This window comes from Erythrolamprus reginae, chromosome Z (assembly GCF_031021105.1).
Source record: "Erythrolamprus reginae isolate rEryReg1 chromosome Z, rEryReg1.hap1, whole genome shotgun sequence".
Classification (NCBI taxonomy): domain Eukaryota; kingdom Metazoa; phylum Chordata; class Lepidosauria; order Squamata; family Dipsadidae; genus Erythrolamprus; species Erythrolamprus reginae.
This window is the reverse complement of record NC_091963.1, coordinates 137,176,737-137,199,352: the sequence shown is the minus strand read 5'-3', so window position 1 is coordinate 137,199,352 and position 22,616 is coordinate 137,176,737. Positions and strand designations below refer to the sequence as shown.

The 22,616-nt window shown below is 40.6% G+C and overlaps 1 protein-coding gene across 1 annotated transcript; it reads left to right on the top strand.

Annotated features, from left to right (window-relative positions):
- TRIM72 (tripartite motif containing 72) lies at nt 1-11,476 on the top strand. Its single transcript, XM_070728572.1, has 6 exons — nt 1-405; nt 2,013-2,108; nt 3,450-3,680; nt 5,042-5,064; nt 8,052-8,170; nt 10,896-11,476. Exons 1-6 carry the CDS (start codon nt 1-3, stop codon nt 11,474-11,476), a joined length of 1,455 nt encoding a protein of 484 aa, XP_070584673.1.
- Nucleotides 11,477-22,616: the final 11,140 nt, after the last annotated feature.

The following is a 22,616-nucleotide window of genomic DNA, read 5'->3' as shown; positions in this document are numbered from 1 at the left end:
ATGTCAATCTCCCAACAACACCTCATGCAGGGCATGCACCAGGACCTCAGCTGCCCCGTCTGCCTCCAGCTCTTCCAGTCCCCTGTGACAACAGAGTGCGGGCACACCTTCTGCCAGGCCTGCTTGGCCCGGGTGGCCACCGAGGGTGGCGAGGGCAAAACCTCCCCCTCCTGCCCCACCTGCCAAAACCTCACCAAGGTGGAGCAGCTGCGGATCAACCAGCAGATGGAGCATTTGGTGGAGTCCTTCCGGCAGGTCCCTCGCGATCACTGCGAAGAACACCTCGACCCGCTCAGCGTCTACTGCGAACAGGACCGGCAGGTGATCTGTGGGGTTTGTGCCTCACTAGGCAAGCACAAGGGGCACAACATCATTACTGCTGCTGAGGCCCACCAGAGGATGAAGGTAAGAAACATAGAAACATAGAAGATTGACGGCAGGAAAAGACCTCATGGTCCATCTAGTCTACCCTTATACTATTTCCTGTATTTTATCTTAGGATGGATACATGTTTATCCCAGGCATGTTTAAATTCAGTTACTGTGGATTTACCAACCACGTCTGCTGGATGTTTGTTCCAAGCATCTACTACTCTTTCAGTAAAATAATATGTTCTCACGTTGCTTCTGATCTTTCCCCCAACTAACCTCAGATTGTGCCCCCTTGTTCCTGTGTTCACTTTCCTATTAAAAACACTTCCCTCCTGAACTTTATTTAACGTTCGTTAAATGAAGTCGAGGTCGAACTCTGTCCTAGGGGCTCAGTGTCTTGTTCTCCTCCTTGCCCCTCTGTCAGTGTCAGTCCAAGAGGCGCACCTGAGTTGGATTCAGTCAGGCCATTGGTAAACCCCGAAAGAACAGGTCACAGCAACGATCTTGCAAGCAAGGAACAGACAGAGAAATGCCAAGGATCGAACCTGGTTCCATACCAATGGTAGGTTGCTGTCAGTTTGGACTGGTTTGCCCGAACCAGTGGCGGAAATTCAGATAACACAATTATTATGTGAATCCTGGTTAACTTTGCTTGTCAGAAGGGGATCACATAACTCCTGGACATTGTAACCATTGTAAACATGACTCAGTTGTCCAGCAGCCGAATATGCTACCATGGTCATAAGAGTGGAAAAATTTATTTATTTATCTATCTATCTATCTATCTATCTATCTATCTATCTATCTATCTATCTATCTATCTATCTATCTATCTATTTTCCTCAGGGAGGGGCAGCATTTAAAATAAATAAATAAATACATAAATACATAAATACATAAATACATAAATACATAAATACATAAATACATAAATACATAAATACATAAATACATAAATACATAAATACATAAATAAGAAAGAAAGAAAGAAAGAAAGAAAGAAAGAAAGAAAGAGAGAAGGACTCTGCTGTCCAGCAGCTGAATATGCTACCATGGTCATATGAGTGAAAAATGCCCATGGCTTACTTTTCTTAGTGCTGTTTGTATTTGCGAACAGTCACTAAATGACCTCTTGTAAGCTGAGGACTAATTACTGTCTCCCTGAGGGTAGAGCAGGGGATTGTGAATCTTGCAAAATATTTGCTCCAGATCACTGTCAAATGAAGTATCTTCTCTCCCATTCTTTCTCTGAAAAATTTCTGTATTTCATCTGTCCTTGCTTACCATCTGGCATAGTTTTTAAGATATTCATGAACTGGGAGAGCCACGTTAACAAGGTAAGTCAATTGAATAGGCATAGCAACTGAGTCAGCCAATTGGAGTAAATCACTACTGGATCTATGCAGAGAATCAAAACTGAGAAGCTTAAGACTAGGCATTGCTCACTCTCCACTCTATACTCTGCTGAAATGAAACTAACTGTTCTCTGCTGTCTGTAACTGATTGAAGAAGAATTCTACTTGTGGTATTGTAAATATATATATTATTATGTTTACAAAGAAGTTTATGAATCCAGCTGAATCAGTCATCTGTGTGTGCTTCTGGTTGTGATTTTGCAACAAACTTTAATAATATTTGCAGAAACAGCTTCCCCAGCAGCAGGTCCAGCTTCAAGAAACCCAAATACGCAAGGAGAAGATGATTGCCCTGCTGAATCGGCAAATAGCAGAAGTGGAGGTATACCAATCCTGGATGTTTGTTTGTCTGTGTGGGAGAGAGACTCAGATAGGTAGGTAGTGGAAAGACCAAACCTATATTTAGTTTATATTGTAGAATTTATATTCTACAAACTTTATATTTAGGAAGAATATCCTTACCCTTGTCATCTGTTTTCTTAGTTTTTTCTATTTAATCGTCTTAATTTTACTAGTGTTTTTATCATTTTGTAAGTTACCCAATTGTTACAACAGTGAATGGGTGGCATATAAATGTAATATACATATTGCACAAACATACAGATGTGCACACAAAATATTTCACACGTATGCTCTGCAACTTACAGTAATTACCAGATAAATTGCACTTTTCTTAATACTATTTAAGAACTGTAGGTTAATATAATCAATGACTATCCTATATTTCATCCATGTTAGTAAGAGGAAATTATTCTAAAACCAGATTTGTTCTGCCCAAGCTAAGAACATAGAAAACACAGAGTTTGTTCAAACTTATTTTAATCAATAACCGACTACTAGAGGTCACACACACAAAAACATAAAGGCAGTCTTTTCCTGCAAAAACCCAACCATTAATTAATCACCATTAACAGCTGGCATAAGTCTTAAATCATATAATACCAACTAGTATTTGATAGCTCACGAAGCTTGGCAAAATGCCCAGAAGTAGTCCTCAATAAAGAAACCGAAGCAGATAAGCAGAGCAGAAATTTTCCAGACATGAGGCACAAAACAGACAAACAAATTTCAAATACTGTTTCCTGCAGAGATTCAGCTGCCTCTGCTTTTCTTAAGTAGACTAGGGAAGTGGCCAATTAGTCTCATGTTTTACTCTTAAGGAAACTTCCTCTAGAGTAACCATTTCTGCCTTTTGGCAGCTCTGAGTTCATTAAGAAGAGGGAAAGCCTCTTCTTCCTCTTCACTGCTAAGAGGTGCTGGAGGCTCTGAAGGCCCTGGCTGAACTTCTGTCCCTGGCACCAAGTCTTTGCCAGCCTCCTCACTGTCCGACCTGGGTGCCAGCTGCACAGGCCACTGGCGCACCACCAATTCGGTCTCCTCTTGAACGGGATGCGCTATCAAATGCATGGGCTGCTGATGGGCCACAATAAAATTATATAATAGACATATTCTCTAAGTGAATATAAGCAGGTTTTAAGAAACACTGATTACAGATAATAATAATAATAATAATAATAATAATAACAACAACAACAACAACAACAACAATAATAATTTATTTATTAGATTTGTATGCCGCCCCTCTCCGCAGACTTGGGGCATTTTTCATCTTGCATTTGTCTCTAGAACAATTATATAATTTTACAAATTCTTCCCACACTAGGAAACAGTATCTCGGTTCAAACACCAAGTAGCAGACCAGTTGGGGGCCATGCGGACCTATTTGGGAGTGCTGGAGTCTTCTCTGGGCCAGGAGGCCGAGCGGGTGCAACAACAGGCCTGCGAGGCCTTGCAAAATGAACGCAAAACTGTGACCCGGTATCTGGACCAGCTCAAGCAGATGGAGGTGGTTCTGGGGGAAGTGCAAGACGAACCACAGACTGAGTTCCTAAGGGTGAGGCACTTCCATTTTTAAAAGTCTTTTTCAGTTGTGACGACACTAAAAACCAACCCGAAGCTTGTTAAGCTTCTGCATTGTGAGCATATGTGGTGTACAGATAGTTTTGGACTTACAACCTGTTCTGTCGGGCTCTCTGGTAGAATCCTCCCGAAAATTCACAGGTACAAATTTCAGACACACACATGTTTGAAAATTCAAAACAATGTTCTTTATACCGAAAATCCAAATAAACTAAGCACTCTTTTTGTATAGCAAAAAGCACTTTTCTCCAAACAAACTGGTAATTTGTACGGGGAAAAAGCAACACACCAAGGTCGAAGTCAGCAAAGCAGGCACGAAACACAACGATCAGATAATCCTCCACAATGGCCAAACCCACACGCTACTCTTTATAGCAGCCTCACTAATTACCACAGCCCCACCCAACCACAAGTGGCCTCATTTTCTTTGATAATAATCTCTCAGTTGTTGCTGCCTATGCATCGCTCTCCGCATATGTGGCTGTATCATTAACTCTTGTTCCAAATCCAAGGAGGAACTCGATAATTGATCTCCTTCTGAGCTGTCTGCCACACTCTCCTCCTCCCTGTCACTCATGTCTTCTTGGTCAGAGGAGCCTTCATCAGCAGATTCCACTGGGAGCAAAACAGGCCTGCGGCATGTGGATGTCTCCCCCACATCCACAGTCCTTGGGGCAGGAGCTGGGCCAGAGCTAACCACAACACAACCATTTGTTTATTGAATGTTAAAAATTAACAACAGCACTGAAAAAGGTGACATGACAAAATTTCACACTTACAACCATTGCAGTTTCCCCCAGGTCGCAATCCACATTGGCCACAAGATCAATATTTGAATGCTTGGCAACTGACTTATATTTACGGCAATTTCTGTGTCTTGGGATCATGTCATCCCCCTTTTGCGACCTTCAAACCAGCAAAGTCAATGCTGGTCAGCCAGATTCATGGGGAGCCAGATTCGCTTAACAACCATATTGCTAACTTAACGGCAAGAAACATTGTAAAATGGGACAAAATTCATTTAACAAATTGGTCATAAGCCAAAGACGACCTGCATTACATTTTTAATTACCTAAACCAAGGGGATGCAAAGTTGGCTCTTCTATGACTTGTGGACTTCAACTCCCAGAATTCCTGAGCCAATCATGCTAGCTCAGGAATTCTGGGAGTTGAAGTCCCATGTCACAGAAGAGCCATCTTTGCCTACCTCTGACCTAAACCATGCTGTTAGGAATTCTAGAAGTCACAACCCAGCAAACTGTATTGTCAACATCTGCTCTGTGATGGAAATCTACATGAACTTTGCTAACTTCTGCTTTTTTTTTTCCTCCACAGAAATACTGTCTGGTCGTCAGCAGGTGAGCAACTGCCCATTTAAAACAACCCACCAGCCAAATCTCTTGTCTGAATTGTGCGTATCTTCAATATCTCAAAAAATGCAGGTTCCTTGGTGCTCCCTGAACTTGGTTGTTTTGTTGTAGACGTTTCATTAACCAACTAGGTCACACCATCAGTGCTAATAGGGAATGATGTTTGCTCTCTCTGTACTCTCCACCTCTGCCTACTAGAAATGAAGAAGATACCCAGTTTGGTAATGAAATGTCTAAAAGAAAACAACCAAGGCCAGAGAATACCAAGGACCCCTCACTTAAGTTCCTCCTTACCAGAGCCATCTTTTTAGTGTCCAAAACAGTATGAGAGGGACAAATGATGACACATATGTGACAATATGACACAACTGACACTGCCTACGTGTGCATGCATCAAACATTAGGTTAGGTGTACACAATTTCATCTTTTGTGCAGAGAGGAGACATCATCATTTTGACTTCCATGTTACTTGGTGTTTATTTATTTATTTATTTTTGAATATACACCATTATTATATGAACAGTGAGGCATCTGAGTATCATTCATTAATAATGATAATGATAATGATAATGATAATAGAAACATAGAAGACTGATGGCAGAAAAAGACCTCCATCTAGTCTGCCCTTATACTATTTCCTATATTTTTATCTTAGGATGGATATATGTTTATCCCAGGCATGTTTAAATTCAGTTACTGTGGATTTACCAACCACGTCTGCTGGAAGTTTGTTCCAAGGATCTACTACTCTTTTAGTAAAATATGATAATGATAATGATAATCATCGTCATCATCATTGTCATGATCACATTAATCATGCTTATGTAATTGTAGTGTTATTATACATATTTGTATTAGAGTATTCCTTCATTGTTTAGTTCAGTGTTTTTTATGCACCATTCTAATAACTATGAAAATATTATTTAAATGTACATAGTGATACCATCTTTCAACATCTTATCTTTACATCTAGCTATTACTTTTAATATATTATAAGATATCAATATATATATATAATAATATTCTCCCTTGATCTTATTTCTACCTCCATACCTTAAGTCCTCCAACGGTCTATTTTTGGGAGTTTTTCCCTCCCCCCCACTTTATTATTATTATTATTTATTGGATTTGTATGCCGCCCCTCTCCGCAGACTTGGGGCGGCTAACAACAATGATAAAAACAACATGTAACAATCCAATTTAATAAAACAACTAAAAACCCTTATCATAAAAGCCAAACATACACACAAACATACCATGCATAACTTGTAATGGCCTAGGGGAAGGAATATCTTAACTCCTCCATGCCTGGCGACAAAGGTGGGTCTTGAGTAATTTGCGAAAGACAAAGAGGGTGGGGGCCGTTCTAATCTCTGGGGGGAGTTGATTCCAGAGGGCCAGGGCCGCCACAGAGAAGACTCTTCCCCTGGGGCCCGCCAAACGACTTCCCTGTGTCAGAGTCCCAAAAAGTTTCACCACCATTTCAGTGAACAAGGCTAGGTGGGGAGAGGGGGCATGTGACTGAGTGTGAATGAGTAACGTCAAGTTTGCCATGCCCACTCCGTCACATGCACCCCCCCACTTAGCCACACCCACAGAACTGGTAGTAAAAAAATGTTTAGAACCCACCCCTGGCTTTGCCTCCATTTCACAACCTTTTCAGCCAGAGTTGTTAAGAGAGTAACTGCGGTTGTTCCATTGGGAACCCAGTTGTAAAATGAATTCAGGGTCCCCGCTGACTTTGCTTGTCAGAAGGTGAAGCAATGTGATCACATGACTCTGGGACGCCACAAAAATACATACTACTTGCTGAGCATCCGAATTTGGATCAATGTGACCATGGGCATGCTGTAATAGTTATGAAAAATGGTCATAAGTCACTTTTTTCAGTGCCTTTGTGACTTTAAATGGTCACTGTATGAACGGTTGTAAGTTGAGGCCTACCTATATGGTAAACCTTTAGTTTCTCTGGCTCTGCTGACATTTGTAAATAGACTTTCCCATTCTAGCTCGGCAGGTGGCAGTTCTTGGAGAATTATTTCTATATAAATATATGAAGAACAATAATAAGAACAAGTGGTTCTCAACCCTTCTAATGCCGCGACCCCTTAATACAGTTCCTCATGTTGTGGTGTCCTCCAACCATAAATCTAGCCCCGTTTCTCCCAACAGAGCTTTAAGCTGATTGGCAGGAAGGTCAGAGGGACACACCCACTGTAAACGTCTGATTGGTCGGATTGTAAAAATATGTTTCAAGGCACCAGAATAGAAGCTTTAGTTACTACATTTGTCTTTACCCATGGCCTTAGGCGACGCCGTGAAACGGTCGTTTGACCCCCAAAAGAGTCCAGGCCCCAGGTTGAGAACCACTGGGTTACAGGAATTGGGTGGGGCTAGTCTAGTGAAGAGAAGTACCAGGGGAGACTTAATAACAGTGTTCCAAATTTTGAGGGGCTGCCACCGAGAGGAAAGAATCAAGCTATTTTTCAAAGCACCTGAAGGCCAGACAAGGAATAATGGATGGAAATTAAACAAGGATAGAAGCAACTTAGAACTAAGGAGAAATTTCCTGACAGTCAGAACAATTAATCAGTGGAACAACTTGTGAATGCTCTACCACTGGAAATTTTTAAGAAGATGTTGGATAACCATTGTTCTACATGACCTCCAAGATCCTTTCCAATTCTAGTATTCTATTCTATATGACCATCATTCAACTTTTCTGAACTTTGTCCTGCTCTGCTCTTCAGATAGGGTGGATTATAACTTGCCACAATTCCCTCAAAATACTGGACTTGTCTTCCAAGATATGTTGATGGGCTTCTTGTTTGGGAATCTTGTTTTTATAGGCAATTAACTTTTGTTAAATTTTTATTACATTTAATAAGGGGAAATCTAAAATAAAAGTAGGGGGATCTTTTTCCCTTCCCCCTAGCTGTCTTCTCCTTTCCTTCCCCTTTCCTTCTTTCCCTAGATTGCAGAAGATCCTGGGAGAATCTCCACCCATTGCTCGCATGGACATCCAGCTCCCCATAATTTCTGATGAGTTTAAGTTTCAAGTATGGAGGAAGATGTTCCGTGCAATAATGCCAGGTAGAAGAAGGCGCCACTTGCAGGATAAGGTTGCATATGGATTTTTTAAAAAAGCAGATGACCCTTTGTATATTTTTCAATGCAAGAGTTGGTGAAGGGGCTCCAATTTACGTCACACCAGTCTATACATTGCCATTACAGTACAGGTTATTATAGCCTGTGTCACGTGACACAACATGGTAACACCTCTGCTCTGAGAGCTAAAGAGAAAGGTGGATGTTCAGTTAATCCACGATATACAACTACAATTGATCCTAAAATTTCTGTGGCTGAGTAAGATAGAGATCCAATGAGTTTTGCTCCATTTTACAACCTTGGCACGGTTGTTAAGTGAATCACCCGTTGCTAAATGAACAATGGCTTTGCCGTTGACTTTGCTTGCCAGAAGTTCACAAAAGGTGATCATGTAACTATGGAGAGACTCCAGCAGTTGTGTGATAAGTTACACATTTTTTTCAAGACAGTTGTAACTTCAAACGGTCACTAAATGAATGGTTGCAAGTCAAGGATTACTTGACAAGGATTTGTTACTCAGCTCTACTTTTTCTAAAACTAAGTTAATAATTTGTTAAGCCTTAATTCAGAAATAATAGAGAAAGAGGCAAATGTTTTTCAGTGGGTATAAGATTGGACTTCATTCAGAAAAACTATTTTTAGTGATCTCACAATGAAATATCTTTGCATATTAAGGAATGAATCACTGGGGAACAATTTGTAACACAATTTCTGTTGAGTTTGATGTTTGAGTTTTTTATAGTTAGGCATGCTGGTTTCAAAACTACTTAGTTTTCTTCTACCACGTCAAGTTTTTTCTCTACACCTTATATATATAATACAGTATATATATATGAGCCGGGGTGGCGCAGCAGGTAGAGTGCTGTACTGCAGGCCACTGAAGCTGACTGTAGATCTGTAGGTCAGCGGTTCAAATCTCATCACTGGCTCAAGGTTGACTCAGCCTTCCATCCTTCCAAGGTGGGTAAAATGAGGACCCGGATTGTGGAAGCAATAGGCTGGCTCTATTACAAAGTGCTATTGCTAAAATGTTGTAAGCTGCCCTGAGTCTAAGGAGAAGAGCGGCATAAAAATAAAATAAAATAAAATATATATGTATATTTATATATATTTATATATATTTGTTTTCGTAGATTTTCACGGGTATATGTATGTAGATTGTTCTGAGTTTGGGTTGTGCCCCGTGTAATATTTTGAGTGTCTATGCGACATTTTGGTGAAATCACATTCACCATCATCAGGCTGAAGTTGTAAGCTTCATGCTGCTGTAAATATAGTTTGTTTGCAACTGCTATTTGTTCCTTATAAATAGTGATGGGGGTGGAGATTTGGTTTGAATGGAGCAAATAGATTGGGTGGCTGTGTTTTAATGATTTGATTGGTTGGTGGAATCACATTTAGTTGAAGGATTGACATGGTGATGATTGTGATATGTTTTTTTGTTTAGGGCTGGTTTCCAAATTTCTGGTAGGCGGGACGTGTCATCACGTTTATTCATACTGAGGGGGTGTTTTTCTATTTCTATGGCTTCCATGATTATTCTTTTATATACGTGTTCTGTTTTGGAGAGTAATTTAGTTTTTTCGAAGTCAATTTCATGTCCTGTTTTTTTAATGTGCTGGAAAAGGGAGGAAGTTTTTTCTTCTTTTTTGACTGCATTTTTATGTTCTGCAATGCGTGCGTTTATTCTTCGATTAGTTTGTCCAATTTATGTGGCTGCACATGTTTTGCATGGTATTTCATAGATTCCTTGGTTTTTGAGTTGGATTTTGTCTTTTGGGTTTCTTAGGATGTTTGATATTTTCTGGTTGGTGACAAATGAAGTTTTGATATTATGTTTGTGGAGAATTTTGCTAATTTTGTCTGTGGTGCCTTTAATGTAAGGGAGGAGGGTGACGCCATATATATATAGTTAATTAGGCAACATGAGCATCAAATTGCATTTTTTACATAGCCTCCTTGCTAACTTCCCGGAAAATCTTGGCGTAGTCAGTGATGAGCGGGGTGAGCAATTCCACCAAGATTTGAAGGTCATGGAGGTACAGTATCAAGGTAGATGGGACGTACACATGATGGCTGATTATTGTTGGAGCATCAAGCGAGAATGTCCACAGATTAAACACTCCAGAAAAAGCTATAAGCGAATTTTTTTAACCTTAATATGTATAATTACCATTCAATAAAAAACAACTATTTGTATGAACACAATTTAACTTGCAGTAACTATTATAGCCTTTGTATGAATAAAGTTCTTCTTTGTAAACAGTACATTTGATAAGTTTTTATCTAACTTTCTTACTTATTTAACAATTTGTATGGCTTTTGAGAGTATCCTGCAGCTTAAAAAGTTGACGTGATAGACAAAAACTGTGGTTATTTTTGGATCCAGAGGCCAAAAGTGGATCCAAAGGTCAAACAACAAAATTGCTGTTTGGTCTTTGGAATGCTGTTGCGAAATTGCTGTTTGATTGCAAAATTGCACTTTGGTCTTTTCATTGTTTGGTCCTTGAATCCAAAGACCAAACAATGAAATTGATGTTCCCCAATGATGCATAATTGTGATCATTCTTATGCTATTATTTTTAAAAGATATGGAAATACCATCCATTGATTAAACCCTGTCCATGAAAGAAAAGAGGGGGGGGGATGAAGAAAAAATTCCTTATTTTCACATTGTGGCTAATCTTGCCTTCTTTCTATCCTCCTGAAGCTTTGGAGAATCTGACCTTTGACCCGGCCACTGCCCAAGCCAACCTTGTGGTGTCCGACGATGGGAAAAGGGTCGAATGTGTCGAACACAAACAAGCCGTGAGCCTGGATGACCCACAACGGTTTGACAAGTCCAACAGCCTCGTCTCCCGCCAGAGCTTCACCCAAGGAGAACATTACTGGGAGGTGACGGTAGAAGACAAGCCCCGTTGGGCTTTGGGCCTCATTTCGGCTGAAGCCGTGCGCAAGGGCCGTCTTCATGCCACCCCGTCCAACGGCTTCTGGCTGGTGGGTTGCAGGGAAGGAAAGAACTATGAGGCCTACGTGGAGCACAAGGAACCCCGGGCTCTGAAGCTGGAGGGAAAACCCAGCCGAGTTGGCCTCTACCTGAGCTTTGATGATGGCCTCCTGGCCTTCTACGATGCCAGTGATGAAGACAATCTGGTTCAGCTCTTTGCTTTCCACGAGCGCTTCACAGGCACTGTTTTCCCCTTCTTTGATGTCTGTTGGCACGATAAGGGCAAGAACAGCCAGCCTTTAATTATCTACACCCCAGAGAGTGATAACAAGAGCAATAAGTAACCAGGATCTGGTATCTTCTAAACCAGCCTTACTAGGCCTGGGTTCCTCTTAATGTGCTGAGGCTGCATTGCCTAGCATCCTAAAATTCTACTCAATTGTAACCCCAATGGCTCTGGAGGACACCAGGTGAGCAAAGGTTGCTATAAACTCACCCATTACCAAGTCTCTCTCTCTCTCACACACACACACACATTTTTGTAGATTTTCACGGGTGTAGATATGTAGGTCTTGGCGTATTTGGTCTTTTCCCGTGTAAGATTGATGGAATCTTGGCAACATTTCAGTGAGGTTCCACTTGTCAATCTTCAATCTGGTGTTTTGGACTTCGTACTTCACTTTCTTCATGCTAGCACGAAGCCAAAATCACTAGCCTGAAGATGACGACGGGGACCTCATAGAAATGTTGCCGTCAATCTTCCATGGGAAAAGACCAAATACGCCAAGACCTACAAACCTATACACACATACATATACATACATTCATTCATGCACACCCACATCAGCGGTGGGTTGCTCCTGATTTTGTCTGGTTCTTAGAACTGGTAGCGCTGGTGGTGGGAGCCTTTGCCCTTCCACCTAGGATGCTTCTGTGCATGTGTTGTGCATGTGTGTGGGTGTGTGCTGGCAAACCAGTAGTAAAGGGTTTTACAACCCACTACTGATAAACAGGCACACATGCACACACACATCTACACACACATCTACACACATACATATACATACATACCAGTAGTGGGTAAAGGACGCTGCACCGGTAGCAGAATTTGAGCTGTGCACCTAGCTTCGGGTGTCTTGTGCGCACATGTGCGTTCCAGTGTGTTTTTCCTTGCTCAGGAAGCAAAACTTTGGGAGGGGATGTGTGTGCGAGAGAGATTCTGGCATTTTTTTGCTTTTGCACATGCACGGAAATTGCCAAAAACTCGTGTGGGTGTGCGTCCCCTTGCAAGATTTTGCTTCCTGCGCATGCGCATAAGCGAAAACATGCACACAAGACACCCATGCACAGCACACCAGTAGTGGCAATAGGAGAGATCTGCCCCTGATACACACACACACACACATACGCACACACACACACACACACTCCAGCAGTGGGTTGCTCCTGGTTCACCCTGGTTCTTAGAACTGGTAGTGGTGACGGTGGGAGGCTATGCTCACCCACCCAGGATTCTTCTGCACATGCGCACACACACATATACACACACACACACTTATATATATATACACACACACACTGTGCCAGAGTCTACAGAGGAATCATTTCTTACCAAAGCTGCACATTTCAGCTCCCCTCCCCAATTATTGGCAATTTGAACTCCATAGCACCCCCCCCCATTTAATTTGTCAAAAGAAATACCACTTGTATCAACACAGGTCTGGCATCTAAAATTTGGAATTTTTTTGTCAATTTTCTTGGTTTGGAAATAAAGGTTTATTATCCTTGTAGCGTGTTCAGTAAAGTTAAAAAAACACACGTATAATGTCTGCAAGCTTTGGAAGGAGAAGGGGGGGGGGGGTGACTGAGGGTGGCAGATTTCCAGAAAGACAAAGCAGTGTTTCTCAACCATAGGAACTTTATAAGATCTGGACTCCAACTTCCAAAATTCCCCAGTTAGCACAGATCACGTGAGAATGGAGACATAAGTAGCTCTCTGGCCGTAGCTCCTTTTTTCTGTCCCATTGCATGATCCTTATTCTTCTATCACTATGGTCCTCATTGGAAATTGTCAGTTAAAGTCCAACCATTGCAAAACTCCCATCCACTCCCAATTGTTTAAACAAACAACGTCATTCTTCATAATACCAAACTGTTTGTGGCTTGATAAATACATATCTAAGGACAAAGTTCTAAGTTCAAAGACAGACTTTACATTTGTATTTCTTTACATTGTTAGGGCTGCTAATAAACACTCTGAAACTACCGGGCAGAATGGATTCATAGCAACCTGTCAGATTTAATCCATTCTCATCTGTCTTAAAACTGAAGCCAAAATACAGGGTACAAATAGTTTTATGAGCTTGTTCAGTGAAAACACAAAATTGTATAAATTAATCCAAATCTCTAACTATGCTCCTACATCAGAATTAAATGGGTAATCAAAACAAGTGATTTCTACTCTAGTAACAGCTCAGAGATTTTGATATTTGGGGAAAGAAAATACCATTTTCCGTGGGAAATATTCATTTATTTAAATTATTGGAATTATAAAGCCATCCAACTCAGTGGTAAAATCTACTTACCTTCCATACTATTGTGAGCGCTTTTTCACTCTCTGTGCATGTGTAGGTGGCTTTGCAGAGGGGCGGCATACCAATCTAATTAATAATAATAACAACAATAACAATAACAACAACAACAATAATAATAATAATACCCTGAGTCTTCGGAGAGGAGTGGCATACAAATCTAATAATAAATTATTATTATTATTATTATTATTATTATATAATAATAATAATAATAATAATAATAATAATAATAATAATTACTATTATTATATCAATACAACACAGCAAATGAGATCACTATGCTGGATTTCGTATTTCATCACCAGTCGGGTGCTTCCCAAGCACCTAGGACTGCATGATGTAGCGGCGAATTATGTGCACCGATCCCAATAAAGCGGCCTTTTGCAATCGATAGATGGAGATTTGGTCAATTCTGATGGTTTTCAAATGTCTGCAGAGATCCTTTGGCACTGCGCCTAGTGTGCCAAGTACCACTGGGACCACTTTTACTGGCTTATGCCAGAGTCGTTGCATATTATTATATTATTATATAATATAATAATAATAATAATAATAACAATAATAACAATAACAATAATAACAACAATAACAATATAAACATTATTATTATTATTATTATTATTATTATTATTATTATTATTATTATTATAGAAACATAGAAACATAGAAGACTGACGGCAGAAAAAGACCCCATGGTCCATCTAGTCTGCCCTTTTACTATTTCCTGTATTTTATCTTACAATGGATATATGTTTATCCCAGGCATGTTTAAATTCGGTTACTGTGGATTTACCAACCACGTCTGCTGGAAGTTTGTTCCAAGGATCTACTACTCTTTCAGTAAAATAATATTATTATTATTATTATTATTATTAGCGCATGTGCAGAGGGTTTAAAAAAAAGAAAAATAATGACGTCTGGGCAGGTAGGTGGAGCCTTGGGTTGACACTGCTACCAGTTTGCTGAACCACTGGCAGCCACTGCTACTGGTATGCAGTGAAGGGCTGCCATCTTCAGCACTACCGGTGTGCCCTCTGAGACTGTTGTGGGTGTGGGTGTCTGGTGGGTGCACGCCTGCCCGTCAGTTAAAGATTTGGCTTCTGTACATGTACAGCAAGCAAAATCTTGTGAGAGGCCACCTGTGTGAGCCAGATTTCAGCAATTTTCGCTGATATTTTTGCTTCCATGAATGTGCAGAAGCAGAAAATCATGGAAAATTGGTGAAATATTGCTCTCACAAGTGTCACATGTGCAGAAGCCAAATCTCACACATGCACGAGTTGCGGGTGCGCAGCTGCGTGCGCATCTTGAAAATTGCTATCGGAACGTTGAGGGCCATCCCTACCGGTATGCCTGAATTAGGCCGCATTTCATCCCTGATCCAACTCAAAAACATTTGAATTGATGTTTTTGAATTGTGATGAAGACTCTCAAGAGTCCCTTGGGCTACAGGGAGATTGAATCAGTCAATCCTGAAGGAAATCAACCTTGACCATCCCCTTGGATGAAACAGCACTGCAGCTGAAGCCCCAATACTTTGGCTACCAAATGGGAAGAGAGAAGATTTATTGGTAAAAAAATCCACTGAGTTTGGGAATATTGTACAAATAAGAAAAATAGGACATACAGAATAATATAGTACATTCAAAATAATTATCCAGTCTATATAGTTCTAACATTAATGCACATGTTTTAATTAAAACATATTAACGGAATATCTTTTACTCTCTTTTTTCTATCCATCATTTCTTGTCCACATTAGTACTTTAAGTCTTATTTTTTTAAATTTGCCTCCTATATTCTTCTCTTAAATCATTTACTCTATCTACTTCTAGATTTGCATTCTGATTCTACAATCTAATTTATTCTCCCCTCTCTACTCTTTCCCACTGTCCCATTTTAAAACTATCTGTTCTAACCCCTATCTCTTTTCCCCAGGTATCTTCCTGTTTCTCCATTCCCTTTTAAAATATTTTAAAATATTTTCCTCCTGTTTAAATTCCTTAATCATTAATTTTGATGGTATCTCCTCCTTGTTGTCTTCTTTTCACTTGTTTCTCAGTTCTTCTTTCCTCTCTATTCCTTCTGGTGGCTCCTTTCTTTCCTCATTGTCCTGGTCTTTGCTCATTGTCCCCTGTATAGTATTTTCCAGTTTTTGGTCTATGCTATTAAATAATTTAACCATCACTTTATGTTGTCCCTGTATAAGGTCCTTAATACTTTAAAATATCAGTTCCATTTCATTTAAAATTCCACTCACTTCTGCCTTGTGTTGTATCTTATTTTATTTAATAAATCCCACTTTTAGCCGGTAGTCCAAGAATTGTATATTCAAAACAGAGCTTACCCAAATCTCATTTTTTAAAGTCTCATCAATAATCAGTCAAATCCTCAAATCACTTTTATACATTAAATCATATAGCATAACTTTCAGGGGTCTTTTAATTACAGTTCTTATTTAACATTAAAATCTCCATTCTGGTCTTAGAGTAGATGCATGTAATCCAGTAAATATATTCAATCTTTGAGATGGTTATTCCTTGGCTGGCATATTTCCGTCTCATCAGCAGATGGGGCTCTTTGCTTCTTGATGTGTTGTTGTCAAGTTTGATTTTAATTATTTTAAATTATAACTCCAATAAGAAAGGAGTGATTTTTTAAAATGTCCATTTTAAAATGCCTTCTTGTTCAGGACTTTAACGAATAGTTCTAGATGATATATACTGCTCAAAAAAATAAAGGGAACACTCAAAGAACACATCCTAGATCTGAATGAATGAAATACAGTGATACCCCGTCTTACGAACTTAATTGGTTCCGGGACGAGGTTCTTAAGGTGAAAAGTTTGTAAGACGAAACAATGTTTCCCATAGGAATCAATGGAAAAACGATTAATGTGTGCAAGCCCAAAATTCACCCCTTTTGCTAGCTGAAGCGCCCGTTTTTGCGCTGCTGGGATTTCCCTGAGGCTCCCCTCCATGGGAAACCCCACCTCTGGACTTCTGTGTTTTTGCGATGCTGCAGGGGAATTCCAGCAGGAGAATCCCAGCATCGCAAAAACGAGCGCTTCGCTGGTAACGGAAGTCTGGAGGTGGGTTTCCCAGCGAAGGGAACCTCAGTGAAATCGCATCATCGCAAAAACACCGAAGTGCTCAAAACCCCACCTCCAGACCTCTGTGTTTTTGCGATGCTGCCATTTCACTGAGGCTCCCCTCGCTGGGAAACCCCTCCTCCAGACAAAAACAGGTGCTTCGCTGGCAATGGAAGTCCAGAGGCGGGGCATCCCAGTGGCGGTGGTGGGTTTGTAAGGTGAAAATAGTTTGTAAGAAGAGGCAAAAAAATCTTAAACCCCGGGTTTGTATCTCGAAAAGTTTGTATGACGAGGCGTTTGTAAGACGAGGTATCACTGTATTCTCATTGAATACTTTGTTCTGTACAAAGTTGAAAGTGCTGGCAACGAAATGAAATTGATGGTCAATCAGTGTTGCTTCCTAAGTGGACAGTTTGATTTCACAGAAGTTTGATTTACTTGGAGTTATATTCTGTTGTTTAAGTGTCCCCTTTATTTTTTTGAGCAGTGTATATTCCCCCTAGATTTCCATGGGGTCACATTTCGACAGAAAATATTCTCTCACCCAGTTCACCCAATTAATGAAGCATTAATTGGAAAATTAGAGATTGAATGATGACATTATTAAATATGCATTAAAATATGATTGGCACTGAAATGAAAAAAAAAGGGTGATTAGATAATGAAAGAATATATTTTAACACGAACGTGTATTAATAGTAGAATCACACAGATTGGATGATTGGAAAGAACATAAATAGATTTACTTTATATGTTTAAATGATTGTGATTGGTACTAGGTGTGCACATTGAAACACTGAATAACGAAAGAATGAAGGAGGAAACTTTAATATAAATAGACGTGAAGAGTTAAACAAGAGAAATATGAATAACAAAGCAGGTGAAAGATGGAGAATAGAAAAGTCTTTGAATATTACGGTGACATGGAAAATAAAGTTAAAATAAAGTATGTGTGTTTGTGAATGTGTGTGTGTGTGTATTTATTTTAATACCGCAAGATACATGTAATAACAAGAGGGAGGTTTAGAAACTGAAGAGTGGTAATATTAGGTATGTTTAAACAATATGAAACAATGAAAATGAAATGTAATAACTATGAGTAATAATATCATATCTATTTGTATCAAAATGTATGATACCCAGGTATCACACTATTCATGCATTGATATGTATAAATATTATAAAATAAAAAACTTAAACAAACAAACAAAGGAATAATATAGGTAGTACTCAACATGCCACCACCATGGAGTCCCAAATTCATGTCGCTATGTGAGAAATTTGTTTAGTGAGTTTTGCCCCATTTAATGACTTTTCTTGCTGCATCTGTTGAATGAACTACTGCAGTTCCTAAATCAGCAACATGAGTTTGACTTCCCCACTGACTTTGCTAATTGGAAGTTAGCAAAAGGGGATTGCAAGGCCATAGGACACTGCAACCATCACAAATGTGAATCAGTTGCCAAGCGTCCAAATTAGGTTCCTCTTCGCCAGTGCTACCAGAACGCTTTTGGCTACTGGTGTGAACATGTCTGCACAAAATTCAGCTTCTGCACAGGAGGACGCGCACGAAAGTGAGATTTCGGCAATTTTCACCGATATTTTTGCTTCTGTATAGCAGCAAAAAACCACCAAAAATGGGTGAAATCTTGCACACAAGAGCATCCTTGCGCGAGATTTCACTTTCAGCGCCTGCACAGGAGCCAAATCTCATGTGGGTGCATGCATGCACGCATCGGGGTCCATTTCCGCTAATGGATTGCTGATGCCACCCATACCAGGTGCAAACCGCTACTGATCCAAATGTAAATCACGTGACCAAGGACATGCTGGCAGTGTTCACATAGGCATGAACAATCGCTATAAGTCATTTTTTTCCATTGTCATTTTAACTGCGAGACCGCCTTCTGCCGCACAAATCCCAGCGGCCGGTTAGGTCCCACAGAGTTGGCCTTCTCCGGGTCCCGTCGACTAAACAATGTCGGCTGGCAGGACCCAGGGGAAGAGCCTTCTCTGTGGCGGCCCCAACCCTCTGGAACCAGCGCCCCCCAGAGATTAGGATTGCCCCCACCCTCCTTGCCTTTCATAAACTCCTTAAAACCCACCTCTGCCGTCAGGCATGGGGGAACTGAGATATCTCCCCTTGCCTATGCAGTTTTATGTATGGTATGTTGTATGTATGATTTTTAAACAATGGGGTTTTTTAGACTTTTAATGTTAGATTTATTATTATAGACTTTTAATATTAGATTTGTCATTGTATAATGTTTTTATCACTGTTGTGAACTGCCCCGAGTCTGCGGAGAGGGGCGGCATACAAATCTAATTAATAATAATAATAATAATAATAATAATAATAATAATAATAAATAACTTTGAACCAGCGGTGAAATCTACTTACCTTCCTTACCGGTTCAGAAGCGCATGTTTTGCACCACAATACACATGCTTTTTCACCCTCTGTGAATGCGCAGAAGGCTTTGCGCATGTGCAGAGAGTTTAAAAAAAAGAAAATAATGATGCCCGGGCAGGTGGGCGGAGCCTCATGCTGCGCCACTACTGGTTCTGCATATTGTCTCCTTTACAGAGGAAAAAAAATAGTTTAAAACAAGCTGAAAGCAAGATGATAATGGTAGCGTATTTTATCGTTGTATCTCTTGTGGCATCCTGTTTTGAGGGTCCTGTTTTCACACCTTCTTTTTTTAATTCAGAAGAGTCAGTTCTCCCTAAGCCTCAGTTCCATCACATTTTATAAAACAAAAGTAAGACTTCAATGAGAACCGATAGTCACATGGTGGCCTGGGTTGCTAGAACTGGCAGTGACCCAGGGCTGCCGTGGCCCTGAGCCGTCTCTCTGATTCTCGTTCTCATCTTGTTTTCTGTAAGTACTCCGCATGTGCAGAGGGATATTTTTGGGAATGTGCTTTTCTGTTGCAATCAGTAGTGGGTTGCAGCCGGTACGGGTGGGATTGGCGGTATGTTAGCGGAAATGTGTGAGATTTGGTTTCTGCGCATGCACCGGAACAAAGTCTTGCGGGAGGATGCTCTCCTTAGGAACTGACTATTTATGGAACCGTCTCTTGCCACATACCTCCCAAAGGCCTATTAGATTGCACAAAATCAGCCTTTTCCAGGTCCCATCGACTAAACAATGTAGGTTGGCGGGACTGCGGGGAAGGGCCTTTTCTGTTGCTGCCCCGGCTCTATGGAACCAGCTCCGTCCCGATGTTCGCATTGCTTCCTCTCTAGTGGCGTTTCGAAAAGCTGTTAAAACCTGGCTTTGTCGACAGGCCTGGGGGCCATGACGTTTAACATCAGATGTGCCCGAATACTAATATTGAATGACCTAAGTGCTAAAGCCCACTGCAACAATATCGCCAAAAAAGCCTCTAGAGTTGTTAACCTGATCCTACGCAGCTTCTGCTCAGGCAATCTCACACTACTCACAAGAGCCTACAAAACTTTTGCCAGACCCATCCTAGACTACTGCTCATCTGTCTGGAACCCATACCACATCTCAGACATCAACACCCTTGAAAATGTCCAAAGATATTTCACCAGAAGAGCCCTTCACTCCTCCTCTCAAAACAGAATATCCTACGAAAATAGACTAACAATCCTGGGCCTAGAAAGCCTAGAACTAAGGCGCTTAAAACACGATTTGAGTATTGCCCACAAGATCATATGCTGCAATGTCCTACCGGTCAATGACTACTTCAGCTTCAACCACAATAACACAAGAGCACGCAACAGATTCAAACTTAATACGAACCGCTCCAAACTTGACTGTAAAAAATATGATTTCAACAACCGAGTCATCGAAGCGTGGAACTCATTACCTGACTCAATTATGTCAACCCCTAACCCCCAACACTTCTCCCTTAGACTCTCCACGATTGACCTCTCCAGGTTCCTAAGAGGCCAGTAAGGGGCGTACATAAGTGCACTAATGTGCCTTTCGTCCCCTGTCCAATTGTCTTTCCTTTCTTTCAACTATCCTATATATTCTCTTCCTTTCATATATCCTCTCCTCTAAGTTCACTTTCACCCTCTTTTATATTATCACATGTCTACCTTTCTTCCTATGTATTTGTGTATTGGACAAATGAATAAATGAAAATGAAAAATGTATGTTTGTAAGATTGGTTTTGGGGTTTATCATGGATTGTTCGGGACATGCTATTTTATTTACTTTTGTTGTTTTAATCGTGCAGTGTTGGCATTCACAGAAGGAACATATACTATCTCAGTGACTTTTGCCTGATCAAAATGCTAAGCCACAGATGAAACTAATGTCACAAATCAAGCTTTTTAGCTTGTGAAACCAGGCTCATTTGCAGTAACTGTGAGAGGGATCTTGGAGTTTTACTGGACAACCGGTTAATTATGAGTCAACAGTGTGTGGCAGCAGCCAAAAAAGGCCAATGCAATGCTAAATTGCATTAACAGAGGGATATAATCAAGATCAAGTGATGTAGTAACAGCACTCTTTAAAGCCTTAGTAAGACCACATCTAGAATACTCCATCCAATTTTGGTCACCACACTATTAAAAAGATGTTGAGATTCTAGAAAAAGTCCAGAGAAGAGCAACCAGGATGATTAGGGGGCTGGAAGCTGATGAAAGGTACTGGATATGGCTAGTGAAGAGGGCCATTTATTTATTATTTAGATTATTTAGATAGAAACATCGAAACATAGAAGATGGATGGCAGAAAAAGACCTCATGGTCCATCTAGTCTGCACTTATACTATTTCTTGTATTTTTTCTTAGGATGGATCTATGTTTATCCCAGGCATGTTTAAATTCAGTTACTGTGGATTTACCAACAACATCTGCTGGAAGTTTGTTCCAAGCATCAACTACTCTTCCAGTAAAATAATATTTTCTCACGTTGCTTCTAATCTTTCCCCCAACTAACCTCAGATTGTGCCCCCTTGTTCTTGTGTTCACTTTCCTATTAAAAACACTTCTCTCCTAAAACTTATTGAACCCTTTCACATATTTAAATGTTTCAATCATGTCTCCCACTTTCCTTCTGTCCTCCAGACTATACAGATTGAGTTCATTATGTCTTTCCTGATAAGTTTTATGCTTAAGATATTCCACCATTTTTGTAGCCCGTCTTTGGACCTGTTCAATTTTATCAATACAGTATCTTTTTGTAGGTTAGGACTCCAGAACTGAACACAGTATTCCAAATGTGGTCTCACCAGTGGTCTATACAGCGGGATCACAATCTCCCACCTCCTGCTTGGGTAGCTGGGCAAATGGGTGCTGCCAGAAGCATAAATGCTGCCAATGCCACTTCCACCCATGCCTTCTGCTTGCACCTCAGGCGGGAGGTGGCTGAGTGAGGCTGGAGGGGAGCCGGGTAGGAGAGAGGGAAGCTCATCGGAGGCCAGGAAGGAGGAAAGAGGAAAAAAGCAAGGAGCCCAGACGCAGCAGCAGCAGCAGGGCAAAAAAGGAGAGCAGAGCTGAGACCAGTAATCCAGGAAGTGACAGCCGCCAATCAGATGGAGCTGTGGACAGATCTTCATTTCCGCCGGTGGAACTGCATTCCACCCCGTCCTGCCTGCTGCCCACCCCTGCACATGCCCACATCCTTTTGCACCTGAGCCAAAAAAGATTCACCATCAAATGGTATAGAGTCTCCTGACTGAGCAAGGGATTGGACTAGAAAACCTCCAACCTCCATTCAAACTCTTTGTTATTCTTTAGGTTAAGCATGGACTGTATATATATAAGCATTATGTACAGTGGGTTTGTGTTGTGGAAAAAAAGCAACATTGGTAGCCT

Coding starts and splice junctions, on each gene's coding strand:
- TRIM72 (XM_070728572.1), top strand. CDS start 1: ATGTCAATCTCCCAACAACACCTCATGCAGGGCATGCACCAGGACCTC. Junction 3,681..5,041: donor CACAGACTGAGTTCCTAAGG/GTGAGGCACTTC, acceptor TTTCCTCCACAG/AAATACTGTCTGGTCGTCAG. Junction 5,065..8,051: donor TACTGTCTGGTCGTCAGCAG/GTGAGCAACTGC, acceptor TTCTTTCCCTAG/ATTGCAGAAGATCCTGGGAG.